The sequence below is a fragment of the Rattus rattus genome, chromosome 9, assembly GCF_011064425.1.
Source record: "Rattus rattus isolate New Zealand chromosome 9, Rrattus_CSIRO_v1, whole genome shotgun sequence".
NCBI classification, from domain to species: domain Eukaryota; kingdom Metazoa; phylum Chordata; class Mammalia; order Rodentia; family Muridae; genus Rattus; species Rattus rattus.
Genome location: NC_046162.1, coordinates 73,197,073 through 73,223,175, shown reverse-complemented (window position 1 = coordinate 73,223,175; position 26,103 = coordinate 73,197,073). Strand labels below are relative to the sequence as shown.

At 40.8% G+C, this 26,103-nt stretch overlaps 1 protein-coding gene across 7 annotated transcripts in view; it reads left to right on the top strand.

Annotated features, from left to right (window-relative positions):
• Tanc2 (tetratricopeptide repeat, ankyrin repeat and coiled-coil containing 2) overlaps positions 1–26,103 on the top strand; it is a 325,356-nt gene that overhangs the window by 284,433 nt on the left and 14,820 nt on the right. For all 7 annotated transcript variants that reach the window (XM_032914256.1, XM_032914255.1, XM_032914254.1 and 4 more), the window contains 6 exons: positions 7,269–7,391; positions 7,908–8,144; positions 14,997–15,182; positions 17,151–17,244; positions 24,494–24,627; positions 25,663–25,786. In XM_032914256.1, coding sequence (XP_032770147.1) covers positions 7,269–7,391; positions 7,908–8,144; positions 14,997–15,182; positions 17,151–17,244; positions 24,494–24,627; positions 25,663–25,786 — 898 coding nt within the window. The remainder of the gene's footprint in view (positions 1–7,268; positions 7,392–7,907; positions 8,145–14,996; positions 15,183–17,150; positions 17,245–24,493; positions 24,628–25,662; positions 25,787–26,103) is intronic.

The window sequence follows — 26,103 nt, the reverse complement described above, 5'->3', positions numbered from 1 at the left end:
GCCAGAAGATCCTGGACTGATGTCATACAGACCCTAAGAGAACACAAATGCCAGCCCAGGCTACTGTATCCTGCAAAACTCTCAATTAACATAGATGGAGAAACCAAGATATTCCATGACAAAACCAAATTTACACAATATCTTTCTACAAATCCAGCACTACAAAGGATAATAAATGGTAAAGCCCAACATAAGGAGGCAAGCTATACCCAAGAAGAGGCAAGAAACTAATCGTCTTGGCAACAAAACAAAGAGAAGAAAAGCACACAAACATAACACATCCAAATATGAATATAACAGGAAGCAATAATCACTATTCCTTAATATCTCTCAACATCAATGGCCTCAACTCCCCAATAAAAAGACATAGATTAACAAACTGGATATGCAACGAGGACCCTGCATTCTGCTGCCTACAGGAAACACACCTCAGAGACAAAGACAGACACTACCTCAGAGTGAAAGGCTGGAAAACAACTTTCCAGGCAAATGGTCGGAAGAAGCAAGCTGGAGTAGCCATTCTAATATCAAATAAAGTCAATTTTCAACTAAAAGTCATCAAAAAAGATAAGGAAGGACACTTTATATTTATCAAAGGAAAAATCCACCAAGATGAACTCTCAATCCTAAATATCTATGCCCCAAATACAAGGGCACCTACATACGTAAAAGAAACCTTACTAAAGCTCAAAACACACATTGCACCTCACACAATAATAGTAGGAGACTTCAACACCCCACTCTCATCAATGGACAGATCATGGAAACAGAAATTAAACAGAGACGTAGACAGACTAAGAGAAGTCATGAGCCAAATGGACTTAACGGATATTTATAGAACGTTCTACCTTAATGCAAAAGGATATACCTTCTTCTCAGCTCCTCATGGTACTTTCTCCAAAATTGACCATATAATTGGTCAAAAAACGGGCCTCAACAGGTACAGAAAGATAGAAATAATCCCATGCGTGCTATCGGACCACCACAGCCTAAAGCTGGTCTTCAATAACAATAAGGGAAGAATGCCCACATATACGTGGAAATTGAACAATGCTCTACTCAATGATAACCTGAAAGAAGAAATAAAGAAAGAAATTAAAACTTTTAGAATTTAATGAAAATGAAGGTACAACATACCCAAACTTATGGGACACAATGAAAGCTGTGCTAAGAGGAAAACTCATAGCGCTGAGTGCCTGCAGAAAGAAACAGGAAAGAGCATATGTCAGCAGCTTGACAGCACACCTAAAAGCTCTAGAACAAAAAGAAGCAAATACACCCAGGAGGAGTAGAAGGCAGGAAATAATCAAACTCAGAGCTGAAATCAACCAAGTAGAAACAAAAAGGACCATAGAAAGAATCAACAGAACCAAAAGTTGGTTCTTTGAGAAAATCAACAAGATAGATAAACCCTTAGCCAGACTAACGAGAGGACACAGAGAGTGTGTCCAAATTAACAAAATCAGAAATGAAAAGGGAGACATAACTACAGATTCAGAGGAAATTCAAAAAATCATCAGATCTTACTATAAAAGCCTATATTCAACAAAACTTGAAAATCTGCAGGAAATGGACAATTTCCTAGACAGATACCAGGTACCAAGTTAAATCAGGAACAGATAAACCAGTTAAACAACCCCATAACTCCTAAGGAAATAGAAGCAGTCATTAAAGGTCTCCCAACCAAAAAGAGCCCAGGTCCAGACGGGTTTAGTGCAGAATTCTATCAGACCTTCATAGAAGACCTCATACCAATATTATCCAAACTATTCCACAAAATTGAAACAGATGGAGCACTACCGAACTCCTTCTATGAAGCCACAATTACTCTTATACCTAAACCACACAAAGACCCAACAAAGAAAGAGAACTTCAGACCAATTTCCCTTATGAACATCGACGCAAAAATACTCAACAAAATTCTGGCAAACCGAATCCAAGAGCACATCAAAACAATCATCCACCATGATCAAGTGGGCTTCATCCCAGGCATGCAGGGATGGTTTAATATACGGAAAATCATCAACGTGATCCATTATATAAACAAACTGAAAGAACAAAACCACATGATCATTTCATTAGATGCTGAGAAAGCATTTGACAAAATTCAACACCCCTTCATGATAAAAGTCCTGGAAAGAATAGGAATCCAAGGCCCATACCTAAACATAGTAAAAGCCATATACAGCAAACCAGTTGCTAACATTAAACTAAATGGAGAGAAACTTGAAGCAATCCCACTAAAATCAGGGACTAGACAAGGCTGCCCACTCTCTCCCTACTTATTCAATATAGTTCTTGAAGTTCTAGCCAGAGCAATCAGACAACAAAAGGAGGTCAAGGGATACAGATCGGAAAGAAGAAGTCAAAATATCACTATTTGCAGATGATATGATAGTATATTTAAGTGATCCCAAAAGTTCCACCAGAGAACTACTAAAGCTGATAAACAACTTCAGCAAAGTGGCTGGGTATAAAATTAACTCAAATAAATCAGTAGCCTTCCTCTACACAAAAGAGAAACAAGCCGAGAAAGAAATTAGGGAAACGACACCCTTCATAATAGACCCAAATAATATAAAGTACCTCGGTGTGACTTTAACCAAGCAAGTAAAAGATTTGTACAACAAGTACTTCAAGACTCTGAAGAAAGAAATTGAGAAAGACCTCAGAAGATGGAAAGATCTCCCATGCTCATGGATTGGCAGGATTAATATAGTAAAATGGCCATTTTACCAAAAAGCGATCTACAGATTCAATGCAAATCCCCATCAAAATACCAATCCAATTCTTCAAAGAGTTAGACAGAACAATTTGCAAATTCATCTGGAATAACAAAAACCCAGGATAGCTAAAACTATCCTCAACAATAAAAAGGACTTCAGGGGAATCGCTATCCCTGAACTCAAGCAGTATTACAGAGCAATAGTGATAAAAACTGCATGGTATTGGTACAGAGACAGACAGATAGACCAATGGAATAGAATTGAAAACCCAGAAATGAACCCACACACCTATGGTCACTTGATTTTTTTGACAAAGGAGCCAAAACCATCCAATGGAAAAAAGATAGCATTTTCAGCAAATGGTGCTGGTTCAACTGGAGGTCAACATGTAGAAGAATGCAGATCGATCCATGCTTATCACCCTGTACAAAGCTTAAGTCCAAGGGATCAAGGACCTCCACATCAAAACCAGACACACTCAAACTAATAGAAGAAAAACTAGGGAAGCATCTGGAACACATGGGCACTGGAAAAAAATTTCCTGAACAAAACACCAATGGCTTATGCTCTAAGATCAAGAATCGACAAATGGGATCTCATAAAACTACAAAGCTTCTGTAAGGCAAAGGACACTGTGGTCAGGACAAAACGGCAACCAACAGATTGGGAAAAGATCTTTACCAATCCTACAACAGATAGAGGCCTTATATCCAAAATATACAAAGAAATCAAAAAGTTAGACCGCAGGGAGACAAATAACCCTATTAAAAAATGGGGTTCAGAGCTAAACAAAGAATTCACAGCTGAGGAATGCCGAATGGCTGAGAAACACCTAAAGAAATGTTCAACATCTTTAGTCATCAGGGAAATGCAAATCAAAACAACCCTGAGATTTCACCTCACACCAGTGAGAATGGCTAAGATCAAAAACTCAGGTGACAGCAAATGCTGGCGAGGATGTGGAGAAAGAGGAACACTCCTCCATTGTTGGTGGGATTGCAGACTGGTACAACCATTCTGGAAATCAGTCTGGAGGTTTCTCAGAAAATTGGACATTGAACTGCCTGAGGATCCAGCTATACCTCTCTTGGGCATATACCCAAAAAGATGCCCCAACATATAAAAAAAGACACGTGCTCCACTATGTTCATACGTGAGCCTTATTTATAATAGCCAGAAGCTGGAAAGAACCCAGATGCCCTTCAACAGAGGAATGGATACAGAAAATGTGGTACATTTACACAATGGAATATTACTCAGCTATCAAAAACAACGAGTTTATGAAATTCGTAGGCAAATGGTTGGAACTGGAAAATATCATCCTGAGTGAGCTAACCCAATCACAGAAAAACACACATGGTATGCACTCATTGATAAGTGGCTATTAGCCCAAATGCTTGAATTACCCTAGATGCCTAGAACACATGAAACTCAAGACAGATGATCAAAATGTGAATGCTTCACTCCTTCTTTAAAAGGGGAACAAGAATACCCTTGGCAGGGAAGAGAGAGGCAAAGATTAAAACAGAGACTGAAGGAACACCCATTCAGAGCCTGCCCCACATGTGGCCCATACATATAGAGCCACCCAATTAGACAAGATGGATGAAGCAAAAAGTGCAGACCGACAGGAGCCGGATGTAGGTCGATCCTGAGAGACACAGCCAGAATACAGCAAATACAGAGGCGAATGCCAGCAGCAAACCACTGAACTGAGAAGGACCCCGTTGAAGGAATCAGAGAAAAGAACTGGAAGAGCTTGAAGGGGCTTGAGACCCCATATGTACAACAATGCCAAGCAACCAGAGCTTCCAGGGACTAAGCCACTACCTAAAGACTATACATGGACTGACCCTGGACTCTGACCGCATAGGTAGCAATGAATATCCTAGTAAGAGCACCAGTGGAAGGGGAAGCCCTGGGTCCTGCTAAGACTGAACCCCAGTGAACTAGACTGTCGGGGAGGGCGGCAATAGGGGAGGGTGGGGAGGGAACACCCATAAGGAAGGGGGGGGGAAGGATGTTTGCCCGGAAACCGGAAAGGGAATAACACTAAATGTACATAAGAAATACTCAAGTTAATAAAAAAAAATTATACATTTTATGCAATAAATACATAATTAATTAAATAAAGCCAAATGTAATATTATACACAAAAAAAAAAAAACTGAGGAGGAGCACAGGGGTGTGCACCTTACAATCCCAGCTTTCAGAGTCTACGTGAAAAAACCATGCGCTCAAAGACAGACTGAACTCACTTTCTTCTAAAGAAGTGAGGTCTACCATTCACTGTCATCTTCTCATCTGTAAAACAGTAACAGTAACTCTCAAAGTTGTTATAAGGATTACAGGGAAAATATATGTAAAAAGGTGCATGATAAAAATCCAGAGTACTGGGTATATATTTAATATAAAGCTTTATGATCAAAATTACCAGTATTTTTCCTAAAATAAGACTTAATAAGCATAAATTACATATGGGAATATTACCCCATCACTTCTTACAGCAGGAGTTCACAAACTACTTTTTAAAAATAGCTACATACGGCTTTGTAGTTTACTGTCTATCACTCCAACTCTGTCACAGTATCTGGAAAACAGTAAGACATCACAGAAATAAATGGGTATAGCTATATTCCAATAAAACCCTATTTGTCGGCCTTGGTTTTCTAACTCTCTTTGTTTACCAGGCTCCCTCTGATGCACTTGGCCCGGCTGTGTGTGGTGGTCAGGTGATAATGGTGGTGATGTAAGGCAGCTGTGTATCCATGCGTGTGTTACTAAACTTTACAAGTGAGCAAACTTCCAGAAGCACACTAGCTCAGCCCCACGTTGGTTTGAACCATACATAAGCCCTAAAAAGAGATTGCTCTTGCCCTTTCGTGCTTTCTTGAAGTACTCGAAAAGACTCAACAATTGAGGTGTTCTTGTACATCCTGGCTGGTAATAAAATCACATTAGTTGTCATCTTTGTTAAGTTTTGGCTGAAACTTTCCTCACATCTCAGTAGAGCAAAGGCTCAACTCCCCCAGCCAGGGTAAATCAAAAGTCTACAGTACAAGTAGAGACGGTTTACCAGGTTTGGACTCTGCCTCTGTGTTTTACACTCCCTTCTTGTGTATTAGCTCCGGCTGCACTGGGACTCCAACGCTGCTCTGTGATCCTTCTACCAGCGTCTGCTCTTACCTGTTTTCTTTCCCATTCTCCTTTTTCTTTTCCTTTTGTGTTTGTTTTATTGGTTGTTTTTGTTTGAGATAGGGTCTCACTCTGTAGCCCTCTGTGTCCTGGTAGACCAGACTGCCTTAAAACATCGAGTGATCTTCCTGCCTCTTCCTCTGAAGTGCCTGGACGTCACTTGTCTGTCACCATACCCAGCCTTTCCATTTCTTTTCCCTGTAGCTCTTATCAAGGTAAAATGATTCGCCAACCTCACTTGTAAGTCACTAATATAATTTAAACCATTAAGTATGAAATGTTCCTACTCTTTACTTCTGATTCAGTTGGGAAAGAAGCAAATAATGCCCATTGGAATGATAATAAACCCTTACAGGTTCAGAGGTTCAGTCTATTATCATCATGGCCGGAAACATGGAGTCATCCAAGCAGACTCAGTGCTGGAGGAGCCAAGAGTTCTACATCTTGATCTGAAGGCAGCCAGGAATAGAAAAACTGTCATCCACAGGCAGGCAGAGGGAGGGTCTCTCTTCTGCTTGAGCACTAGGTGCCCTTAAAGCCTGCCTACACAGTGACACACTCCCTCCAACAGTGCCATACCTCTTAATAGGTGCCACTTCCCATGGGCCAAGCATATTGAAATCACCATAGAGCCCCTGCATCTGCTGTTCCAAGGAACAGTAGAGAGTCTGCAGGAGCACAGCAAGGTTGGGAGCCAAGCTTTAACAAGGCATTTTACCAAGGCCCAGATTGTATTAGCCAGAGTTGAGTCATGTGAGCCATTGGGGTGCAAAAGAGACTGGTAACTCTGACTGCTAACTATAGTTCTCCCAAATGTACAGGAAGAAAAATGAAATGAAGATGAAAAATCAAATCACAGTATTATTTTAGTGACTTAAGTTACTTAGTCAAGAAAGCTAGTGGAGGAAAAAATGGGAAAATAAATTAAATTCAGATATAGAGCCAAAAAAGATGGTAAGTGATCTACCTAAGTCACTATATTTCTATAAAACTAGTCTTTATCCCTGTCAGAGTTGCTGAGTATGAACATTGTTAAATTGAGGCTCTGCACTCATTATTACCAAAATCTAGGGGCCACTCACTCAGCACTAATGACCCTTTTTAGCTGAGTTGAGAACAATTATCTCACTGGGAGTGGTTGTACACATCTCTGATCCTAGCACTTGAGAGGCAGAGACAAGTGGATCTCTGGGTTTGAGTTCAGCCTGGTCTGTATAGCAAGTTCCAGGACACCAGGACTACAAAGAGAGACTTTGTCTCCCCACCAAAAAAAAAATTATTATTTATTATTATCACTTGATTGCCTCTATACTAATTGTTATTTGATTATCTTTATATTTTTTTCAGGGTTTGAGTAAAAAGGTTGGTGTATCGTCCTCCATCCTCCAAGGACTCTGGATCTCCTATAGCACAGAAGGTCTTTCCATGGCATTGGCCTCTTTACGAAATCTCTACACTCCAAATATAAAGGTAAACACAAAGAAACTGAAAATAGCTTAAATAGTTGACTGGAAAATACAATTAGAAGGGCATCAAGTAGCCATTTAGTTGATTTCTGACTTGCCTTAGACTATTTCCTAGTGAGTGTTCTTTTAGTGACTTCAGTGTATTTTGAATTGCTGTTTTATTCTGACGACTGAGGCTGTTGGATAGCTGATACCTGGGGTTGGGATCTGCTAAGGGTTCTGAAGTGCAAATTGATCTCAGGTAGCTCTGGGGAAGAACTTTTACAATCAAGAATTCTCTTAAGTGAGCCAACATTCAGCACTCAAGGTGTGATCCCTCACTCTAGCTAATGAATGGTATATATAAAGGAGACAGAGATGTTTTATATTGTTTTCTAAAGCAAAGTATTCAAAGGGGAATAAAGAATTTTTAAAAATAACTTCCTAAAAATGCTACTGGACCTTACCGTAGAGTCTCAAGTGATTTCATTTAAAAATGACTGAAAGGATGTGACAGTGTCTGTCTGGTATTTGTTTCTAGGTCAGCAGACTGCTGATTCTGGGAGGAGCCAATATTAATTATCGGACAGAGGTTCTAAATAATGCTCCCATCCTATGTGTCCAGTCTCACCTTGGCTACACAGAAATGGTGGCCCTGCTTTTGGAGTTTGGGGCCAATGTGGATGCCTCTTCTGAGAGTGGCCTGACTCCTCTGGGGTACGCTGCAGCAGCAGGGTTCCTGAGCATCGTGGTGTTGCTGTGCAAGAAACGGGCCAAGGTACCCTCTGCCCACTCCTGCTGCTTTTCTTATTCTCTCTTTCCTCCCACTGTAGTTTGCAACTCATTTGTTACCTCAACAATCTCGGTGCACCCAACCCTGATGCAGAGCAGATCAAAGGGAAGACCCACTGAGCTCATATCCCAGTGTTAGCCTGCTGTATCAGGACAGTTTTACGTGTGTGTGTGTGTGTGTGTGTGTGTGTGTGTGTGTGTGTGTGTGTGTGTGTGTGTGTGTGTGTGTGTGAGAGAGAGAGAGAGAGAGAGAGAGAGAGAGAGAGAGAGAGATCTATAAAACAGCATTCATCAGCAACCATACCTAACCCCTGCCTAATAGCCCAGGAGGTATCTCCTAAACACAGAAGAGTCTAACAAAACTCCAGAAAAGAAGCAAAGGCCAAAGAGACTGCAGGGGGAGGTCTGAACTGCACGGTGCCTGCCTGCACACCCTCAGGCTTTCATGTTTAAAAAGAAACCTTAGGCACGAAGATGAGAACAATCCTTGAGATTTGGATGCACTCAGACTGGCCAGGGGCACCCCAAGTGTTTGTTAGCACATTTTGGTTCACATTTCCAGATGTTTTATTGTTTTTATGTGGTGTTATGGAATGCATGCATTAAGAACATATAGATGCATATACACAGGTGCACTACTGTAGAGGCCAGAACAGGACACTGGTATTTTCTCCTTACTTTATTGCCTTAAGAAGGAATCTCATTGAACCAGAAGCTTCACTTTTCAGCTAGGCTGGCTGGCTAGTGAGCTCCCAGGATCCTTCTGTCTCTACCCACAAACTGTGGTATGACAATACCTGCCATGTTCTGCTTTCATGTGGATGTTGGGGATCAAGCTCAGGCCCTCATGTTACAGAGCAAGTAGTCTTCCCAGTGAGACATCATCCCAACCTCCAAAATATTTTCTTTACAATATTTTCCAAGTCACTGATACAGGATAATTCAATTTCAAAATACTGGTAAAAGAAAAATCACTGGCTTCACAAATGTAGGCCACCAAGGATAGTTGTAGCCTCGTGGTATTTTTATTTCGTCATGAAAACTAAGAATGTTAGTGGTTTCACAGGGAAACCTAAGTAATATATGTGACCTCATTTTGAGACGTTCAGTATTGTCACCAGGGAAGCAAGGAAAACTCCTGAGACTCCTTGAGGAAATGAGACCTGGATTCTCAGCAAAGTCACAGTCTTGGATGTTACTGTGCTACAGATCGCCCACCTATATCAATGTTTCTTTGTTTGAATAGATATTTCTAAAAAGAGAATATCTGCTCCTGATGTTACTCTTTATGTAACTTGGTAGGTCTTTAAATTACCTCTGCCCTATATCACCATGCAATTTTTTTTTTTACTTGTTCTTCATTGTTTTCCCAGAGCAGATTTGGTTACACTGTTTATTCTCTTCAAAATCCTATCTCATCTCTTCTGTGTTTGGGATTGGTAAAATTAAGCTAAAAACAAGATGTGGACTCTGGTGTGGTGGTGCACAGCTTTAAAACCCAGCACTGGGAGAGAGAGGCAGGTGGATCTGCATGACTTTAGGCCAGTCTAGTCTAAAAAGTGAGTTTCAGGACAGCCAGAGCTATATATAGAAACCTTGGGGAGTCAGGGAGTGCACATCTCTAACTGTGTGACTTGGGAGACTGAGGCAAGGGAATCACAAGTTTAAAGTCAGTCTGGGACATATAGAAAGGCACTCAAAAAAAAAAAAAAAGAATGAAGAGGAGGAGAGGAGGCATCTGTCTCAGGGAGTGTCTGTCACAGGCCGGTGCTCTTGGCTGCACTGGCCTGTGCTCCTGCCTAACAAGGACGCACTTGGTTTGCTTTCAGCATCGCCTCTCACTGTGCTCTTGGTCCTGGTCTGCTGCTCTTTGTGTCACTTATCACTTCTTTTCTTAATTCACATCACCTTTTTCTAAATATCTGTAGGTGTATAGATATTTACCTTATCTTAAAGGACCTTAAAAAGAAAGTCCTCTCACCTGCTAACCAAAAGCTACATCACATCTCTTCCCTTCCCTTCCATATTCCTCAGACCCATTGTAAGAGTCATCCCTCTTCCTCACTGCTCTCTAACTACCCATAATCCAGCATCTGTGTGATAAACAAATTGGGTTATTATATAAATAAAACTTGTATTCACCCAATATAATTGTTGTCCAGGAGGCTTACTGCTGAATAAACTCACCCTTTCTGGTTCTTTCTGAACTCTGACTGGCTGGCTTAGCTATTATGGTAGCCCAAATTCCTGTTCATGCTGACTGATTCAAATTGGCTTCTCTCACCTTCTGACTGAATTGTTCTGCTTGGAAAGATAGCCTCTGAACTCCAAACTCAACTGCTCCAAACAATCAACTCCTCTGAACTGGCACAGCCACTCTTTTTCTTCCCTCACTGCTCTTAAGTAGCCTCTTTCCTGTTTGTTCTTGTGAGAGTTGGGCATATCCTACCTATGACTCATTCTGTCAAATCTTCCTCTGATCTGTTACTTTGCCCCTCAGTTAGACATTTCAAACATGGCTGCTTTCTACAAACTAAATCCATCTACATTGTTTGGAATTGAAGGTGTGTTCTAAGGGTGTGTCTGTATTCCACCTAGATCATTCTGTAATCCAGAGCATGTCTGCATTCCAACCAGATCACACAGACCTAGAAAGAGCAGCCATGTTGCTGGATTAAAATTCCTCTACATTATTAAATTCATAAGCTTTATGATCAAGCATGATTGGTTTAGATCCACGACTGAGTCCACACTTACTTCCTGTGAGGGCCTCGACACATTATCTTACTTCCTTCAGTCTCACTTTTTTCATATATAAAAACAATTAGTAGATTGTGAATTAAGAGATAAAGTGGGATATAAGAGGTAGTCCCATTAAATCTTATAGAATACCTCATAAAGAGTGTTAGAAAAAAAGAGGGAACTCTAAATTTTCACCACTCTGCTGAGATTCTCCCAAAGTTGCTAACTATTGCCAGTCACCAAAACACATCTTTACACCCCCACACCTCAGCCTCCTCTCAGTGTTGGTAATGTTGAGCTCCCGATGTCCGAATTCTCCCACCTCTCTGGCTGTTCTCTCGTTACTATTTTTCTTCTCCCATAGCTTCACTGAGATCCTATCTTCTCACCTTGGCCGCATACTCTCTCAGCATTAATATCATAGGCTTTGGAGTAAAAGACAACTGCATTTTGGTTCTTTGACTCACATGAGTGAGGTGATTCTAGACTCTAAGCTTCTAGAAAAGAAGCTTTAAGCTGTGATTCACATTCCTGACAGCCTTCTCAACAGTAATGCCCGATGCCTCACTCGTACCCCACATTAACCTTCCAAAATAACTCGGTCCTTACTGTGTGACTCTTTCCCTTCCTGCTTTTAAAATCTGCTAATGCTAAAGACTCTTCCACACCTGTTCTTCTTTGCCTTTACCAAATCGTTATGTAACCAACTCTGTTCAGTTTTATTCTGAAAATGCCTGAGCAGCCATCTGCATCCCAATTGTCGCTGCTGCATTGTTCTTGTTCTCCTCCTCCATGGCAGCCCCTTCCAGATTATAATGTTTGCCTGTTTCTCGAGCCCCCAAAGACCACAAAGGAAGCTATTCCAGTGCCATCACACAAGGGTCTTTATTCAGGCTCCAGCTCAGGTCACACCATCCTCACTGACACAGCAGGATGCGAGGGTGAAGCCCCGAGCCCAGTTTCAAGCAAGCATTTTTAGAGTCAAGCAAACAAGCAAGAGGGTATCCAGCTTGGCACACATCTGATTAGGGGGCTATTATGGAATTTGTTGCTCTTTAAAATAATGACTGGTACTGAAAGCCAAACCATAAACCTTCATAAGTAAATATCTTTAGGTCCAACTGTGACTTCTGATTTCCTCCTGATTGATGGTTGTTAGGGAGTGACCTGAAAACCAGTGCTAGGTCCAGGCCTGGTGGTTAACTGGAGTTCAACCTTAGGTCGGGTTCTCTAAGATGGAGCCTGAACCCAGGACCAGGCTTGCCTCAAATTCACAGAGATCTGCTTACCTTTGTCTCCCATTGTCTCCCAAGCAGTGGCATGCATTAAAGGCATGCACCACCATGCATAGCCGCTTAATTTCTTGAAATCCTTTATTTTGAAGGAAATTTAGACTTGCAAAAATCAGAGTTCTCATAAATCCTACATCCAGCTTTCACTGATGCTAACAGTTTAAGTGACTATGATTACATCATCAAAACTAAGAAATTAATATTGATATAGTATGATTTGTCAACTTACAAACCTTTCTGAAATTTCTTCATCTGACCCACTAATGCCATTTTCCCATTACAGTAGGTAGTCTGAATCCTGCCTAATACATTACATTCAGTCCCCTCTAGTCCAGCACACTCCCTCAAGTTTTCTTTGTCTTTTATGATTTGAAATTTTTGAAGAATTCTTGTCAGTTAGTTTGTGGAAAGTTTTAATTTAGATATGTTCTCATTATATTTCAGTTCATTAAGGATACCACAGAGGTAATACCATATCCCTTAATTGAAATGCTATACTTGATGTCCACATATCTTACTATAGATGATAAATTCTGTCACTTGGTTAAAGGTACAGTCTTCCCAGTGATGATTTGAGCCTGGCAGGTGCATTTGTCATTGCTCATCACACTTTGGTTTACTGTGTTCAGATCTATTCTTGATTTTTACTGTGAGAGGTTATGACTCTGATGCCTATTCCAAGATGATTTTTCTACTTTCATTTTCCTCATTTATTGATAGGAATTCCATTGTAAAGAAGATCTGTTTTAAACTATGCACGCTTTATGTATGCTTGTAAATTCCAGAATTTAGGCAACTGAAGCAGGAGGATCATAAGTCCAAAGGCAGCTTTGGTATATAATGAGACCTTGCCCTACACCTCGTGTATATATTTCTTCGGTATTAACTCATTATTTATTTGTATCGTTATGGACTTATGGATATTTATCTTATTCTATAGTCTGCAACCCACTACCATCATTATTCATTTGTTAGTCAAATTGTCCCAGAATTAGCCTAGTCAATTGGTTAGTTCACATTGGTTCACAATACTTTTAGTACAGCTTCCCTTTTGCAACACAAAATGTTCCAGCTTCATCTTTTACATTACTACCCCAGCCCTGAAATGAGCTGTCTATTCCAGGGAATGAGAATTTTATCCATTCCTTTAGTTTTTACACACACACACACACACACACACACACTCACAGACACACACACACAGCCTGAACACTACTGGCTGATTACAATCCAGAACACTTAGTCTGGCATTGAAGAATGTCCATGCTTTCAACCTCATAAACTTCTTTTTTCAGGTCCCTAACAAAAACCTAGAATAAGGTAATCAGTTCCCATCTCAGCCAGTTGTGATCGATTTCTACTATATTAGTTCCTGACTGCACTCAGGATCAATTTTAGTGGACTGGGGAGATGGCTTAGGCAGTTAAAGGCTTGCTCCATAAACATGAAAATCTGAGTTCAAGTCCTGGAACCTGTGTAAAAGCTATAGTCCATGACTCACATCTGTAACTCTGTCACTGGTGCAAGGTAGAGACAGGGGTATCCCAATGGCCTACTGTCTAATCAGACAAACTAACTGAGCTTCAGCTAGAAAGCAGCTAAGGAAGCCATCCAACATCCACATGTGCATGCACAGGTATGCACACCTATACAGATGTTCATACATCATCATCATCATCATAATTTGTTGTGCTGATTTTATTATATGTATCTATTTTTAAATAGACTGGCTTGGTCACATTTCCCCTTACCTTATTTGAAAATGTTGAGAGCAGAATTTATTACTTTTCCACATTTTTATCCTTAGCATTCAGTTAACATTTGTCATGTGGGTCCCTGGGTAGAAGCAAAGTCGATGGGAGAATCAGAAACAAAATTTAGGTTCAGATGTTCTAGGTATACTAGACAGATAACCACACTTTTGCTAGACACTCCTGTCTAAGGACTGTCTGGAAGATCAATCTTAATCAGCCTTTCTTTCAACCTAGACTTTGAACCAACACTGAAATTAAACTGCTTCTGGAGCTGAGTCTAGAATAAAGCTCCAAGTGCCTCCTACCATCAGGCCAGATCTTTGACCCACTTCCCTTCTGCTGAGAAAGGAGACGGTTTCTGCCAAAACTTGGCGGTCCCATGAGTGATTCATGACACAAGATGGTTTTTCTTTGGATCATTGTGGACATTTTTTGTGCAGCAGAGCCATGGGTCTCTCAAGGCATGGTCTGAAAAGAATTATTTGAGGTCAAAGGAGAACTTCACCTGAGAGTTTTATTTTATTTTTTCCTTTAGTGTAAAAACAAAAGCCTTACCTCATTTTCTGGGGAAAGTTCTTGCAGAGGGATGTGCAGGGGAATTGGATATCAATTATAATCTAGGCTGAGTAAAACGTGCCCTCTAAGTTCAGAGTGGGAAAGGGTGGTGTAGACAGCTGCAGTCGTCAGTATGACTAGGGTAGAATGCAGCCACCAGCCGTACTCACAGATGTCTCTATTCTCTTCCCATAAGTAGATCACTTATTCACAGATATCTCTATCCTTATTCACAGATGTCTCTATTCTCTTCCCATAGGTAGATCACTTATTCACAGATATCTCTATCCTTATTCACAGATATCTCTATCCTTATTCACAGATGTCTCTATTCTCTTCCCATAGGTAGATCACTTATTCACAGATATCTCTATCCTTATTCACAGATATCTCTATCCTTATTCACAGATGTCTCTATTCTCTTCCCATAAGTAGATCACTTATTCACAGATATCTCTATCCTTATTCACAGATGTCTCTATTCTCTTCCCATAGGTAGATCACTTGGATAAAAATGGACAGTGTGCTTTGGTTCATGCTGCTCTGCGAGGTCATCTAGAGGTTGTCAAGTTTCTGATTCAGTGTGACTGGACAATGGCTGGCCAGCAGCAAGGAGTGTTTAAGAAGAGCCAAGCCATCCAGCAGGCCCTCATTGCTGCAGCCAGCATGGGTTACACTGAGGTAAGAAAAAAGGGATAGGATTTTTCTCCAAATTTTTGTATTAAAGAACCTAAAAAAACTGTTAGGGGAAGATTTAAATGCTACAAAATTGCCAGCCAAATTGGTGCAAAGTTTTTAATCACTATTGTGAAGAATGGGGGATTAAATTCCACAAAGCAGTACTCACATGCTATGGTATCTAAAATTTTGTATGTGGAACAAACATGAAGGTCAGAAAGGAGTTTGGAAATTCTCACAGCTCTTCCCCTACTTTGACACTAAGACACAGAGGAGTTACTGACCTGTGTGGACTTATGTTCAGACATTGTGGGACAGGAAGGATGCAACCCACAGAACCTTAAGATGGTTGATTTGGGTTCTAGATCGTACAGTTTTCTTACTGCCTTAAAACCCTAATTTTCATCCATAAAGTTACTTAAGTGGTTTTAGAAGGCTGCTGTGAAGGATGCTCTAAATAATTAACACCATACAAATGATATTTTCTACATTATTAATAAGAGTAGCAAATTCATGGACTTGGTAATATTCTGTGAAAAGTTAAGTAACTGACAGTGAGGGAAAAAATGTAACCAAGGAGCAGGCACATACCTGCTTATGCTTAGTGTAAATTCTAATCTAAGGAATGGGTTACACAGTGACAGTGTTCTCAATTGAATGGTTAATTGAGTGTTGGCTTTGGCCAAATTTAAATCTGTAGCCAAACCTGTGGTTGCAACCTAACTATGATGTAACAAGTAGAGTTGCATCTAATTTGCTCTTTTTCCCAGTAATTTTACTGCCATTAAATCTGATTTTTTGATTTACTGTTAACTGTCTCTCACCTTTATGTAAACTCTACTGATTAAAATGAAACACATTTCAGGTTTAGTTCTAAACCAACCATTGATTTATAAAGTTTGTAACTATTCCTACCATGACTGACTTCAAGCTGCCAGGGTTTTATTGCTCAATATGAAGGTGGGAAGAAATGCACAGTGGCACACGTGACAATGTTTCATTCATACAGATACAATAAATATAAATAACCTTAATATCACAGATGATAATAATAGGACACAGTTAAATAATTCAGAAATTTTAAGAGTTGAGGGGCTTTGTTTTTGTGGTGTTGAGATCAAATCCAGGATCTCACACATTCTAAGCAAGTACTCTTACCTGTGAGCTGTGTCTCATATATTTTTTTTTATTATTCTAGTTTTAATAAGTGACTGAATTTAACAATCAGCTTGTAAACTGGTGTGGTGGTGGTGCACAACTTTAGCCCTAGCACTCAAGAGGCAGAGGCAGGTTTATCTCTGAGTTCAAGGCCAGCCTGATCTACAGAGTGAGTTCCAGGACAGCCAGAGCTACACAGAGAGACACTGTCTGGGGGTGGGGCGGAGATCAGCTTATAAACTTTCTGAAAATTAAAGAATCGGCTCTCCTGGGTCTCTACTCAGGAGCCCGTCCCACTGCGAGGGATGCTCCAGGGGAGCAGCCGTCCTCTCAACTGGCACTAGACATCACCGAGTGAATCTGAAGCAAAACCGAAATTTGTATTGTCTGTGCAAAGTCTCCTAACTCCCGGTACATCAGATTCCTGGGGAGACAGGCAGTCCTCATACTTCTGAGAGAAAACAAGAAAACAATTACTTTAAGGAACTATAGACCTCAGCTTTCTCCACATTCATTTCCTATGTCCGTATCGGGCATCATACAAGAGATTGTATCATTGCCTTAAATAAGAAGAACATGTAATTTTTAAATCACATGATATATGGACTATGTTAAATAAAATTATGAATACTGTCTGGTAGGACAGCTTCTATCAGTATGGTTTCTGTTTTCTTTGGTAAGGCTATCAGTACTGTTTTTTCGTATGTAAGAAGTGTAGTGGTGCTAAGAGGATTGCCTTCCAGTGCTTCCAGATCAGGGACAGCAGCATAGCGTCTCATCTGCAGTGCGAGCTGACATGACTTCTTGTTTCAGATTGTCTCCTACCTACTTGATCTTCCAGAAAAAGATGAAGAGGAAGTGGAGCGAGCACAAATCAACAGTTTTGACAGTCTTTGGGGAGAGACAGGTACTTCTCTGGGACATTGCTGTCTTCTCTCAGTGTCGTGTTATATTCATGCTGACTTTCTGGGTCTCTCTTACCATTATTTTGAGTCTGACAAACTTTAGCACTCAGTCTTAAGACTTTTGTATTAGAGACCAGTTCAGCCCAAGTGAAAAGTTAGGCAACTTTTCGCTTCCAGCCCACTTTGCCTTTGGATTTTCCACCGTTACCACTTTTTTTAAAAGAATCACCACTCATGTTTCAGATATTTCTTTACAGTACAGAAGAAAACAATTGTGGCCTTCCTTTTGTTTGACCCTCATACGACTTCCTTTTCCTTCTTCCCAGAGTTAGGTCCTACTTACAACTGTTAACTGGGAAAATCCTGCTTCCATCCATCCACATCTCTGGCCTAGCCACACGTCTTTATGGTTATCTAGCACTGTTAAGCTTTACAGTGTGATGAGAGCTGCCAGCTAGATGCAAACTGAAGGGGCCACCAGATCTACTCCAGTCCCTCGGGGTCTATAGCAAAGCATTGTCTGTCATCCGTTCCTTACTTCACCAACAGTAGCTCTTCCTCATGGTTAATACAGGAAATGAATGCAGTCTTTCCTCCAAGACTAGGCTGGAGAAGCATAGTAACCGCTGATGTGTTTTCATGGAACTAGGGCAGGGAAAGAGTAGAGCAACCACAGACATGTTGCCATTAGAAAGAGACTAATATTGAGATGGTAAATGTGTGTAGCATGTTTTACTAAACAAGAAGGGTATACATTTGGTAAAGGAAAGAATGTTGTTAAAAATCAGGGGGCTGGGGATTTAGCTCAGTGGTAGAGCGCTTACCTAGGGAAGCGCAAAGGCCCTGGTTAGGTCCCCAGCTCCGAAAAAAAAAAAAAAAAAAAAAAAAGATAAAATGTTTGAATTTATCTAACATTTATAACAATTTGTTAAATTGTTTTCTTTCTTCCCCTGCTAAAATGTGCATAGGTTTCATGACTTCCTTTACATGTGTAATGATCCAAAGCTCCTTCTCAACAATTTTTCCCTTTGTAAAAGCCAAAGAGCAGATGCCAGGCAGCTGCAGCTTAAGAGGCCATGATAGATTAAAGGAAAATGTGCAGCTGGGAACAGCTGCTCTCCTTGGAACCCCATCCTCAGAGAAGTCCAGGGAAGGTGACCTAAAAGTGCAAAAGGGACATGTTGGTTTACCTCTCCTATTAGCAAAACCTTCTCAACAGTGTTGCCACACCTCCTGATACAGCCTTCTACCAAGGGCGTGAGAGCAGAGGGGCCCAGAAATGCCATGACCCATGTGGTCACGGTGAGTAGGGATGATAAGGCCATACTCACCATGGACAGCATCAAACTGTGCTATGCTCAGAGAAATCCTTAGATTCAGACAGTGCATAACTGTGGCTGGTGAGATGGCTCCCTAGGTAAAGGGACTGCCTGCCACACAAGTATGAGAACCTGAGTGTGGAGTCCAGCATGCTAAATCCCAGTGTCCACAGAAACAAAAGCATGGCAACATGGTAGATCCCAGGGCTCTCGACTGGCCAGCCCTACCAACAAGCTGCAGGTTCAGTGTAGGGTCCTGCTCAAACTGACTAGAAAGTAATGAAGGAGGACAACCTCTGGCCTCTAAACATGCGTGCATGGGTAAATGCATACACACACACTAAATGAGGGGCTTAATTTTTATTGAATATGAATTTCTTATTCAAATAAAGCTGTATGGACTGGCTGGGACAATGGCTCAGAGGGTAAAGGCACCATATTGACCTGAATTTAATCCTCTGAACCCACATGATAGAAGGAGAGGACCAACTTCCTTGTTACCCTTTGACCTCTACATGCTCATTGTATTACACACACACACAAATATATATATATATGTATATATATATATGAATAAATCTTTATACTCAAAGTTAAAAATATTTCATACTTAAACATGCACATAAACTTTTATCAGTGTACCATCTCAAAAGTTTAAAAATCAAAATTTCATGTCACAACTGTATATTTAATTTGGTATTTACATGCAATAATTTTACTATTGAAAACTATACTTTGGAACAAATATAATTACTGGATCTGTAGAAAATTACTTGAGGCAAAGCATGGTCACATATGTCTATAACCTCAAGACTGCAGAAGCAGGGGCAGGAAGATGATTGCATCTGGTCTACACAGCAAGTTCCAGGCTAGCCACAGTGTGTAGAAACACTCTACAAAACAGAACTATTTGACTTCAGAGAGATTTTTCAAAAAGATTATTATCTTGGCTATGTGAAAAAGGACCCTACAACTCAGCATTCATGAGGCATGGGCGACGTGTGTGTGTGTGTGTGTGTGTGTGTGTGTGTGTGTGTGTGTGTGTGTGTGTGTGTGTGTGACAGACAGACAGACAGACAGACAGACAGAGACAGAGATGCGTGATATGTGTTTGCTTTTGATGTGGTGGAAGTCTCATCTGCAACCCTGACAGAAGCTGTACCTAGGGAACGCACAGTGGTCACAGTTTTACACTCTGTCATTTAACTATAACCAAAGGCAGAGCTCCACTAACAAAAAGAAGCAACATTTCTGTCAACACACGAACACAAGTTCTTTCCTCTCACAGCTGTCCTCAGTCACATCCCAGTCTCAGAGATGTTAAGGTGGGGAGCAGTGAATCTATAATCAATGAAACACATCTTAGAGTAAATTAAAATAGTACTAAGATACAACATTTGCACATCGCATTTCTTAAAATCAGATCATAAAGTACCCTGGGTGCTTTTGTCTTCCTTTGGCATCCTCTTTAATCCCCCAGAGTCATCTTCTCGTGTCCAGCCTTCCCCATATGGCTAGCTATATCAAACCCAAAAGACCATGGAAAGGGGAGACTCGTAACCATTATCTTTTATGCCACTGCAAAACTGAAAGGGTTTCCCCTTCTGTCTCACAGGTCTGTCCCAGACTTCTTAGGGAGCAGTACAACAGCAGCAATAAGGGGACACATCGCCCTGCCTGCTCCTTCTGTACACACATAGACTAGGGCCAGCTACTCAGAGCCCCTAGCAGCTGTAGAGGCTCACAAAATAAGATACCCATACTTTGTACCTGTGTCATCTGTGGCCAAGATTATTGCCGCAGTCTCCTTGCTAATCATCCGTTCTTTCTCCCCTTCTCTCTGGTGATTCCTGTTCCAGAGGGATCTTTTACGTCATAGTCTAATGTCATGCTTCCACTTACCAACCTTTGTATACTAGTTGTATAATTGTAAAATTCTACCCAAGCTCTTTCCTATCTGCATCTTCAAGCACGCACAGACACACACACACACACACACACACACACACACACACACCCTCATACACATACACACGCCCGCATACACATACACACATATACACACACACATACCACAAATCATTTTTGTCAGATGCTGACAAACTAGGGAAACAAATTTTGTTTCTAGTCTCTTGGGAAGTGATTTAATTTTTTCTTTTTCTTCTTCTAACTGTTATGGTTCATGGACACGGCTTTACCTTAATCTCCTTTCTTTTAAGAACTCCTAACAGTTTTTGATAAGACTTATAATATCCAACCAAAGCAACTCCTTGGTCTTGATCCTGAACAGTGCAGACTGTGTTCTGCATCACAATTGTTCTGAGATGAGATTGTCCAGCTGTGTTCATGACCATGTCTAGCTGTCATCTGAAGGCTGCTGCCAAATGACATCATAACCTAAACAACAGAGATTATACAACAGAACAAGGCCAAGTGGAACATTAAAAGTGTGTTACTCAATAGAGAGAAAGAGGCCAACCAGAGTAATATAATTGTTAGAATAGACAGTGCAACTTTCCAGACGAGCACTGTCTGTGAATAATATGTTCTGTGAACTGGCATCATTAGTGAAAGCCTGGGTTCTGAAATACTAGTCTATTTTCTTCAAAGTGCTATCAGTTTTGCTTTGTTTTAATAATAAGAATGTTCTTGGCCCTCACATACTTGGAAGTTTGCCAGAACCCTATAACCTGGTACTTTAAACAAAATATGGGAGTTAGAAATTTTCCAAATGGTTTCTTTGAGGCACAGAGCATGTCTTAAGTTCTTAGCTACTCTTGTGTTCAAATGCCTGTGCAAGCCTAACAACCTTTTAAACTGTTAAAAATATGCACTTGGAAGCCAGACATGGTGGCACACTCGGGAGGCAAAGGCAGGCAGATCTCTGAGAGTTTGAGACCAGCCTGGTCTACAGAGTGAGTTCCAGGACAGCCAGGCATATGAAGAGAGCGTCTATCTCGAAGGAAGGAAGGAAGGAAGGAAGGAAAGGAAGGAAGGAAGGAAGGAAGGAAGGAAGGAAGGAAGGAAGGAAGGAAGGAAGGAAGGAAGGAGAGAGAAAGGAAAAATGAAAAGTGTGTATATATGTGTGTACACACACATACACTTGCACTGCATTCAGTGTATACACACACATTCACTTCATAGAGGATAACACTGTCCTCCTGTGACAAATTAAGCAGAAAAGATAATCACAAGACTTGCAAAATAGGGGTTGGGGATTTAGCTCAGTGGTAGAGCGCTTGCCTAGCAAGCACAAGGCCCTGGGTTCAGTCCCCAGCTCCGAAAAAAAGGAAAAAAAAAAAAAGACTTGCAAAATAAAATTGAGTACATCTTCAAAAATTGCTACATTTTCCCTTATGAACCCATTTTACCCTTAGGACAGGAAGAGATTATTTGAAAGTCTTTTGTATGTGTAAGTTATAAGGAGTTTTAATTTTATATATGGCTCAGTTATAGACAAATTAAGCTAAACCCCAAAGCAAATGCCAGGCCAGCCAGATAGCTCAGTGAGTAGGGTACTCGCTGAGTAGCCTAATGACCTGAGTTCTATCCTTGGGATGCGAGTGGTGGAAGGAGAGAACTAAACCCTGCAAGTTGTCCTTGGTCTACGTTTGTTTACATATACACCAAATAAATAATGTAAATGTTTAAAATTCTATAATTTTTCACTTAAGTGAAAGATTATAAGTGACCAATTGATTCAAATTTCACTAGCTTCTTTGATTAGAGTACAACATTTGAGAACTAAAATATGTATACCCGCCTAATAGTGTTTATTTATCATTGAATATATGGCTGTGATGAAGGGAGGACCTTTTGTCAGCCTACTATATCAGTTCTCCAGATCAAGTTGGAAGATGGGGAAACATGTATTCCCAATTTGTTTTTTAATAAAATATAACTCATACTATTTTCTAATAATTTTCCATTTTCCTACCCTTTGTCCAGACTTTAAAACGTAAGGGCTAAGGAGCTAAACATAGGTCCTGTGTTCAGATCCCCACCATCCACATAAAAAATTGAACACAGTGGCATACATCTATAATCCTAGCCCTAGGGAAGCAGAGACAGCTGAAGTTTAGGAGCTTGCTGGTCTCCAGTCTAGCTCTTTGTTCAGTGAGACCCTTTCTCAAAACAAACAAACAGAAAACTGATGGAGAGTGTCTTAGTGCTGGGCTGTTAGAGACACCATGACCATGGCAAATCTTACCAAAGAGAGCATTTAACTGGAGGCTCGCTTACAGTTTCAGAGAGTGAGTCTTAACATGGCAGGAGTCTGATGCCAAGTATGGAGCCAAAACAGTGGCTGAAAGCTGCACCCCGCCCGGCTCATAAGCAGAGAGAGATTGAGCTTGTCGTGGGCTTTTGAAACCCCTAAGCCTACCCACAGTGACACGCTTCCTCCGACAAGGCCACACCCCCTAATCCTTCTAATGTCAAAGAGCTCTACTCCTTGAAGACTAAACATCTTCAAATCTATAAGCAATCTTACACAGTAGAGAGTAACTAAGGAAGACACTTGGTGTCAACCTCTGACTACCTACACATGCATGAGGACACATATACAAACACCATACACAGAGAGAATTATTATGAATTCTAATAACAGATTTCAGCTAGGTATTGTGGCATAGACCTGTAATCCCAGCATTGGGGAGCTAAAAGGAAACACTGAGTTTAGACCCAACCTAGGGTATATATGGAGAACTTACTTCCAAATAATAAATAAACCTATACATTTTATTTTTTTTAAAAATTTATTTATTTTATGTCCGAGTACACTGTTGCTCTCTTCAGACACACCAGAAGAGAGCATCGAATTCCATTACAAATGGTTGTGAGCCACCATGTGGTTGCTGGGAATTGAACTCAGGACCTCTGGAAGAGCGGTCAGTGCTCTTAACCGCTGAGCCATCTCTCCAGTCCCAAACCTATACACTTTAAATGTCTTTGTTAAATCAATGTCTGTCTGTTACAAGATGAACTTTGTATCTCCAAACTGTTCATCCTACTTTACAAACAATACAGAAAATGAAATATACACTCAGAATGTGAACTGTATCGAAGATCATAAATGATGGACAATAAGATAGAAAGAGAAATAATTTCTTCCTCTGTGTACCCTTTATAGTCACTTTATATTACAGCTGTTTTTAAGTCTGGTGTGGTGTTGCGTACCATCCCTGTAATCCCTGCCAGACATTCAAGGTCATCGTTGGCTGCAGCGTGAGTCTGGGCTGTGTGAGAACTTTCCTAGACCCCTCCCCCAAATAAAGGAAGAAAGTCACCTTTTTCACACCTTTTTTCTCATCTTTAGGACCATCTTACTTTGAACAGTTCTGTCCCTCAAGCTTGCAAATCTAGCTTTAAAAATTTATTATCTTAATTAGCTTAAAAAGAAATAAAAAATAAATTGTCCAAAGCCTTAAATTACAGTTCCTGTCTTCGGTTCTTTAGTTTTGAGAGCACAGGAATAGAGGTTGACCAAGACTTTTTTCAGCGATTTTCTGTAGAGTCACTCCTCTAGACTCCATTCACACAGAGTGGTGGGCTTGTAACTAGGTTGAGAACCTTAAAAAAAAGAAGCCCCTAAAGAAGAGTAGACGACCTGAGTATAGGAAAAATGAAACCAGGTGAATTTGATCAAAGTGATTTTTCAGTGAATTCATTATTATGATTGGCTCCAGATATTGTGAGCTCTTTTAAATGTCTTTATTATTTTTCTTTAAAATATCCTTTTTGGAAAGGCAACCAAAATTATTACTCTTGGAGGTAAAGTTGTGATTGCATTAATCAGACACACTAATTTATTGTGTTTGCATATAAAACAAAGCATTTAGAAACACATTAATCCATGTTTAACATTGAAAACTAGAAAAAAAAATAATAAGAAGAAGCCCAGCCATCCTCAGTCTTTGTTATCTGCCTTTAGCCCTGACAGCCGCAGCTGGAAGGGGCAAACTGGACGTGTGCCGTCTGCTTTTGGAGCAAGGGGCAGCAGTGGCCCAGCCAAACCGCAGAGGAGCGGTGCCCCTATTCAGCACTGTTCGCCAGGGCCATTGGCAGGTAAGTAGGGTGCTGCTTCCAGCCCTCAGGTAAGAATGAGCTCCAGGTGGGAACGTCTGGTGCAAAGAGAGGAGGCCACGCTGGGTTTCTCAGCAGTCATCAGGCTTGAGGACATGGGCCTTTGTTACTAATGTTCCACTCAAGTGAGAATGTAAGAAATTAGCACTCACCCAATGAGGTGGTGTGCACCTTTCATCCAAGCACTCGGGACAGAAGCAGGTGGATCTCTGTGAGTTCAAGGCCAGCCTGGTCTACATAGTGAGTTCTAGGACAGCCAGAATAACATAGGAAGACCCTGTCTCAATAAAAAGGGGGTGGGGAAGAAATTAACACTCAAAACCATCATTGTGAGCTATATTGATTAGCCCTGGTCATGGAGCAACACCCTTCTCTATGCAACAGTATCTGCCAGTTGACTGGGAGTTCACATCTCAGCAGACCCTTTCAAACCGGTTACTCACAGATGTTTCAGACTGGCTGGAAGAAAACACACTTAAACTCTCGTTATTTATGCTTTCCAGAGCTTTGGACTCTAGAAAAACCATTAATTTACACACTGGGATGGAAAAGGAAAGGGCACTGACCATGGTCTTTGGAGGCACTAGTAGACAAAAGGCCCTAGAAGCCAACGGTCCTCAACAGAAGGCACTGCCATAGTCAGTCCAGTGGGGAGATTCTGCTGCTGCTGAGGCTTGTAGCCTCCAGAGATGAGTAAAATGGAATGATACGGGTAGTTACTCGATGTGGGACTTCTGTTTGGTTTAGACCACATCTTGACTTGTCTTTTTTTCTAACCTGATGTCTTAGTCACATGTTCAGAGATGAATCCTCATTCATCTATCTCTAAGGGAGTTAAGATAGCAAATCACACGCCATTAGAACTGTACAGAAAGTCATGAGTAAGTTGCTACAGGAGAACACTGCTTATGGGGGACTCACATCTGCAGCAAGGAGAACTTCACACTCCAGGACATGCATGCGTCATCTCAGCAGCTCTCCTTACAATAACCAGCCTCTGTCTGTCTGCACTTGCAGATTGTTGACCTTTTACTGACCCATGGAGCAGATGTCAACATGGCAGACAAGCAGGGTCGTACTCCCCTGATGATGGCTGCTTCTGAAGGCCATCTAGGAACTGTGGACTTCCTTCTTGCACAAGGTAAGCCTGAGAGGCTGTGACTAGAGCCTGTAAGAATTCACTTAACTCCAGGCATTTGGAACATGTTGAGAATGATATTACTAATTCAGTTGATTAGAAAACACAAAGCCGGACTGGAGAGATGGCTCAGTGGTTAAGAGCACTGACTGCTCTTCCAGAGGTCCTGAGTTCAATTCCCAGCAACCACATGGTGGCTCACAACCATCTATAATGGGATCTGATGCCCTCTTCCGGTGTGTCTGAAGAGAGCAACAGTGTACTCACATATGTAAAATAAATAAATAAATATTTTTTAAAAAGAAAGAAAGGAAGGAAGA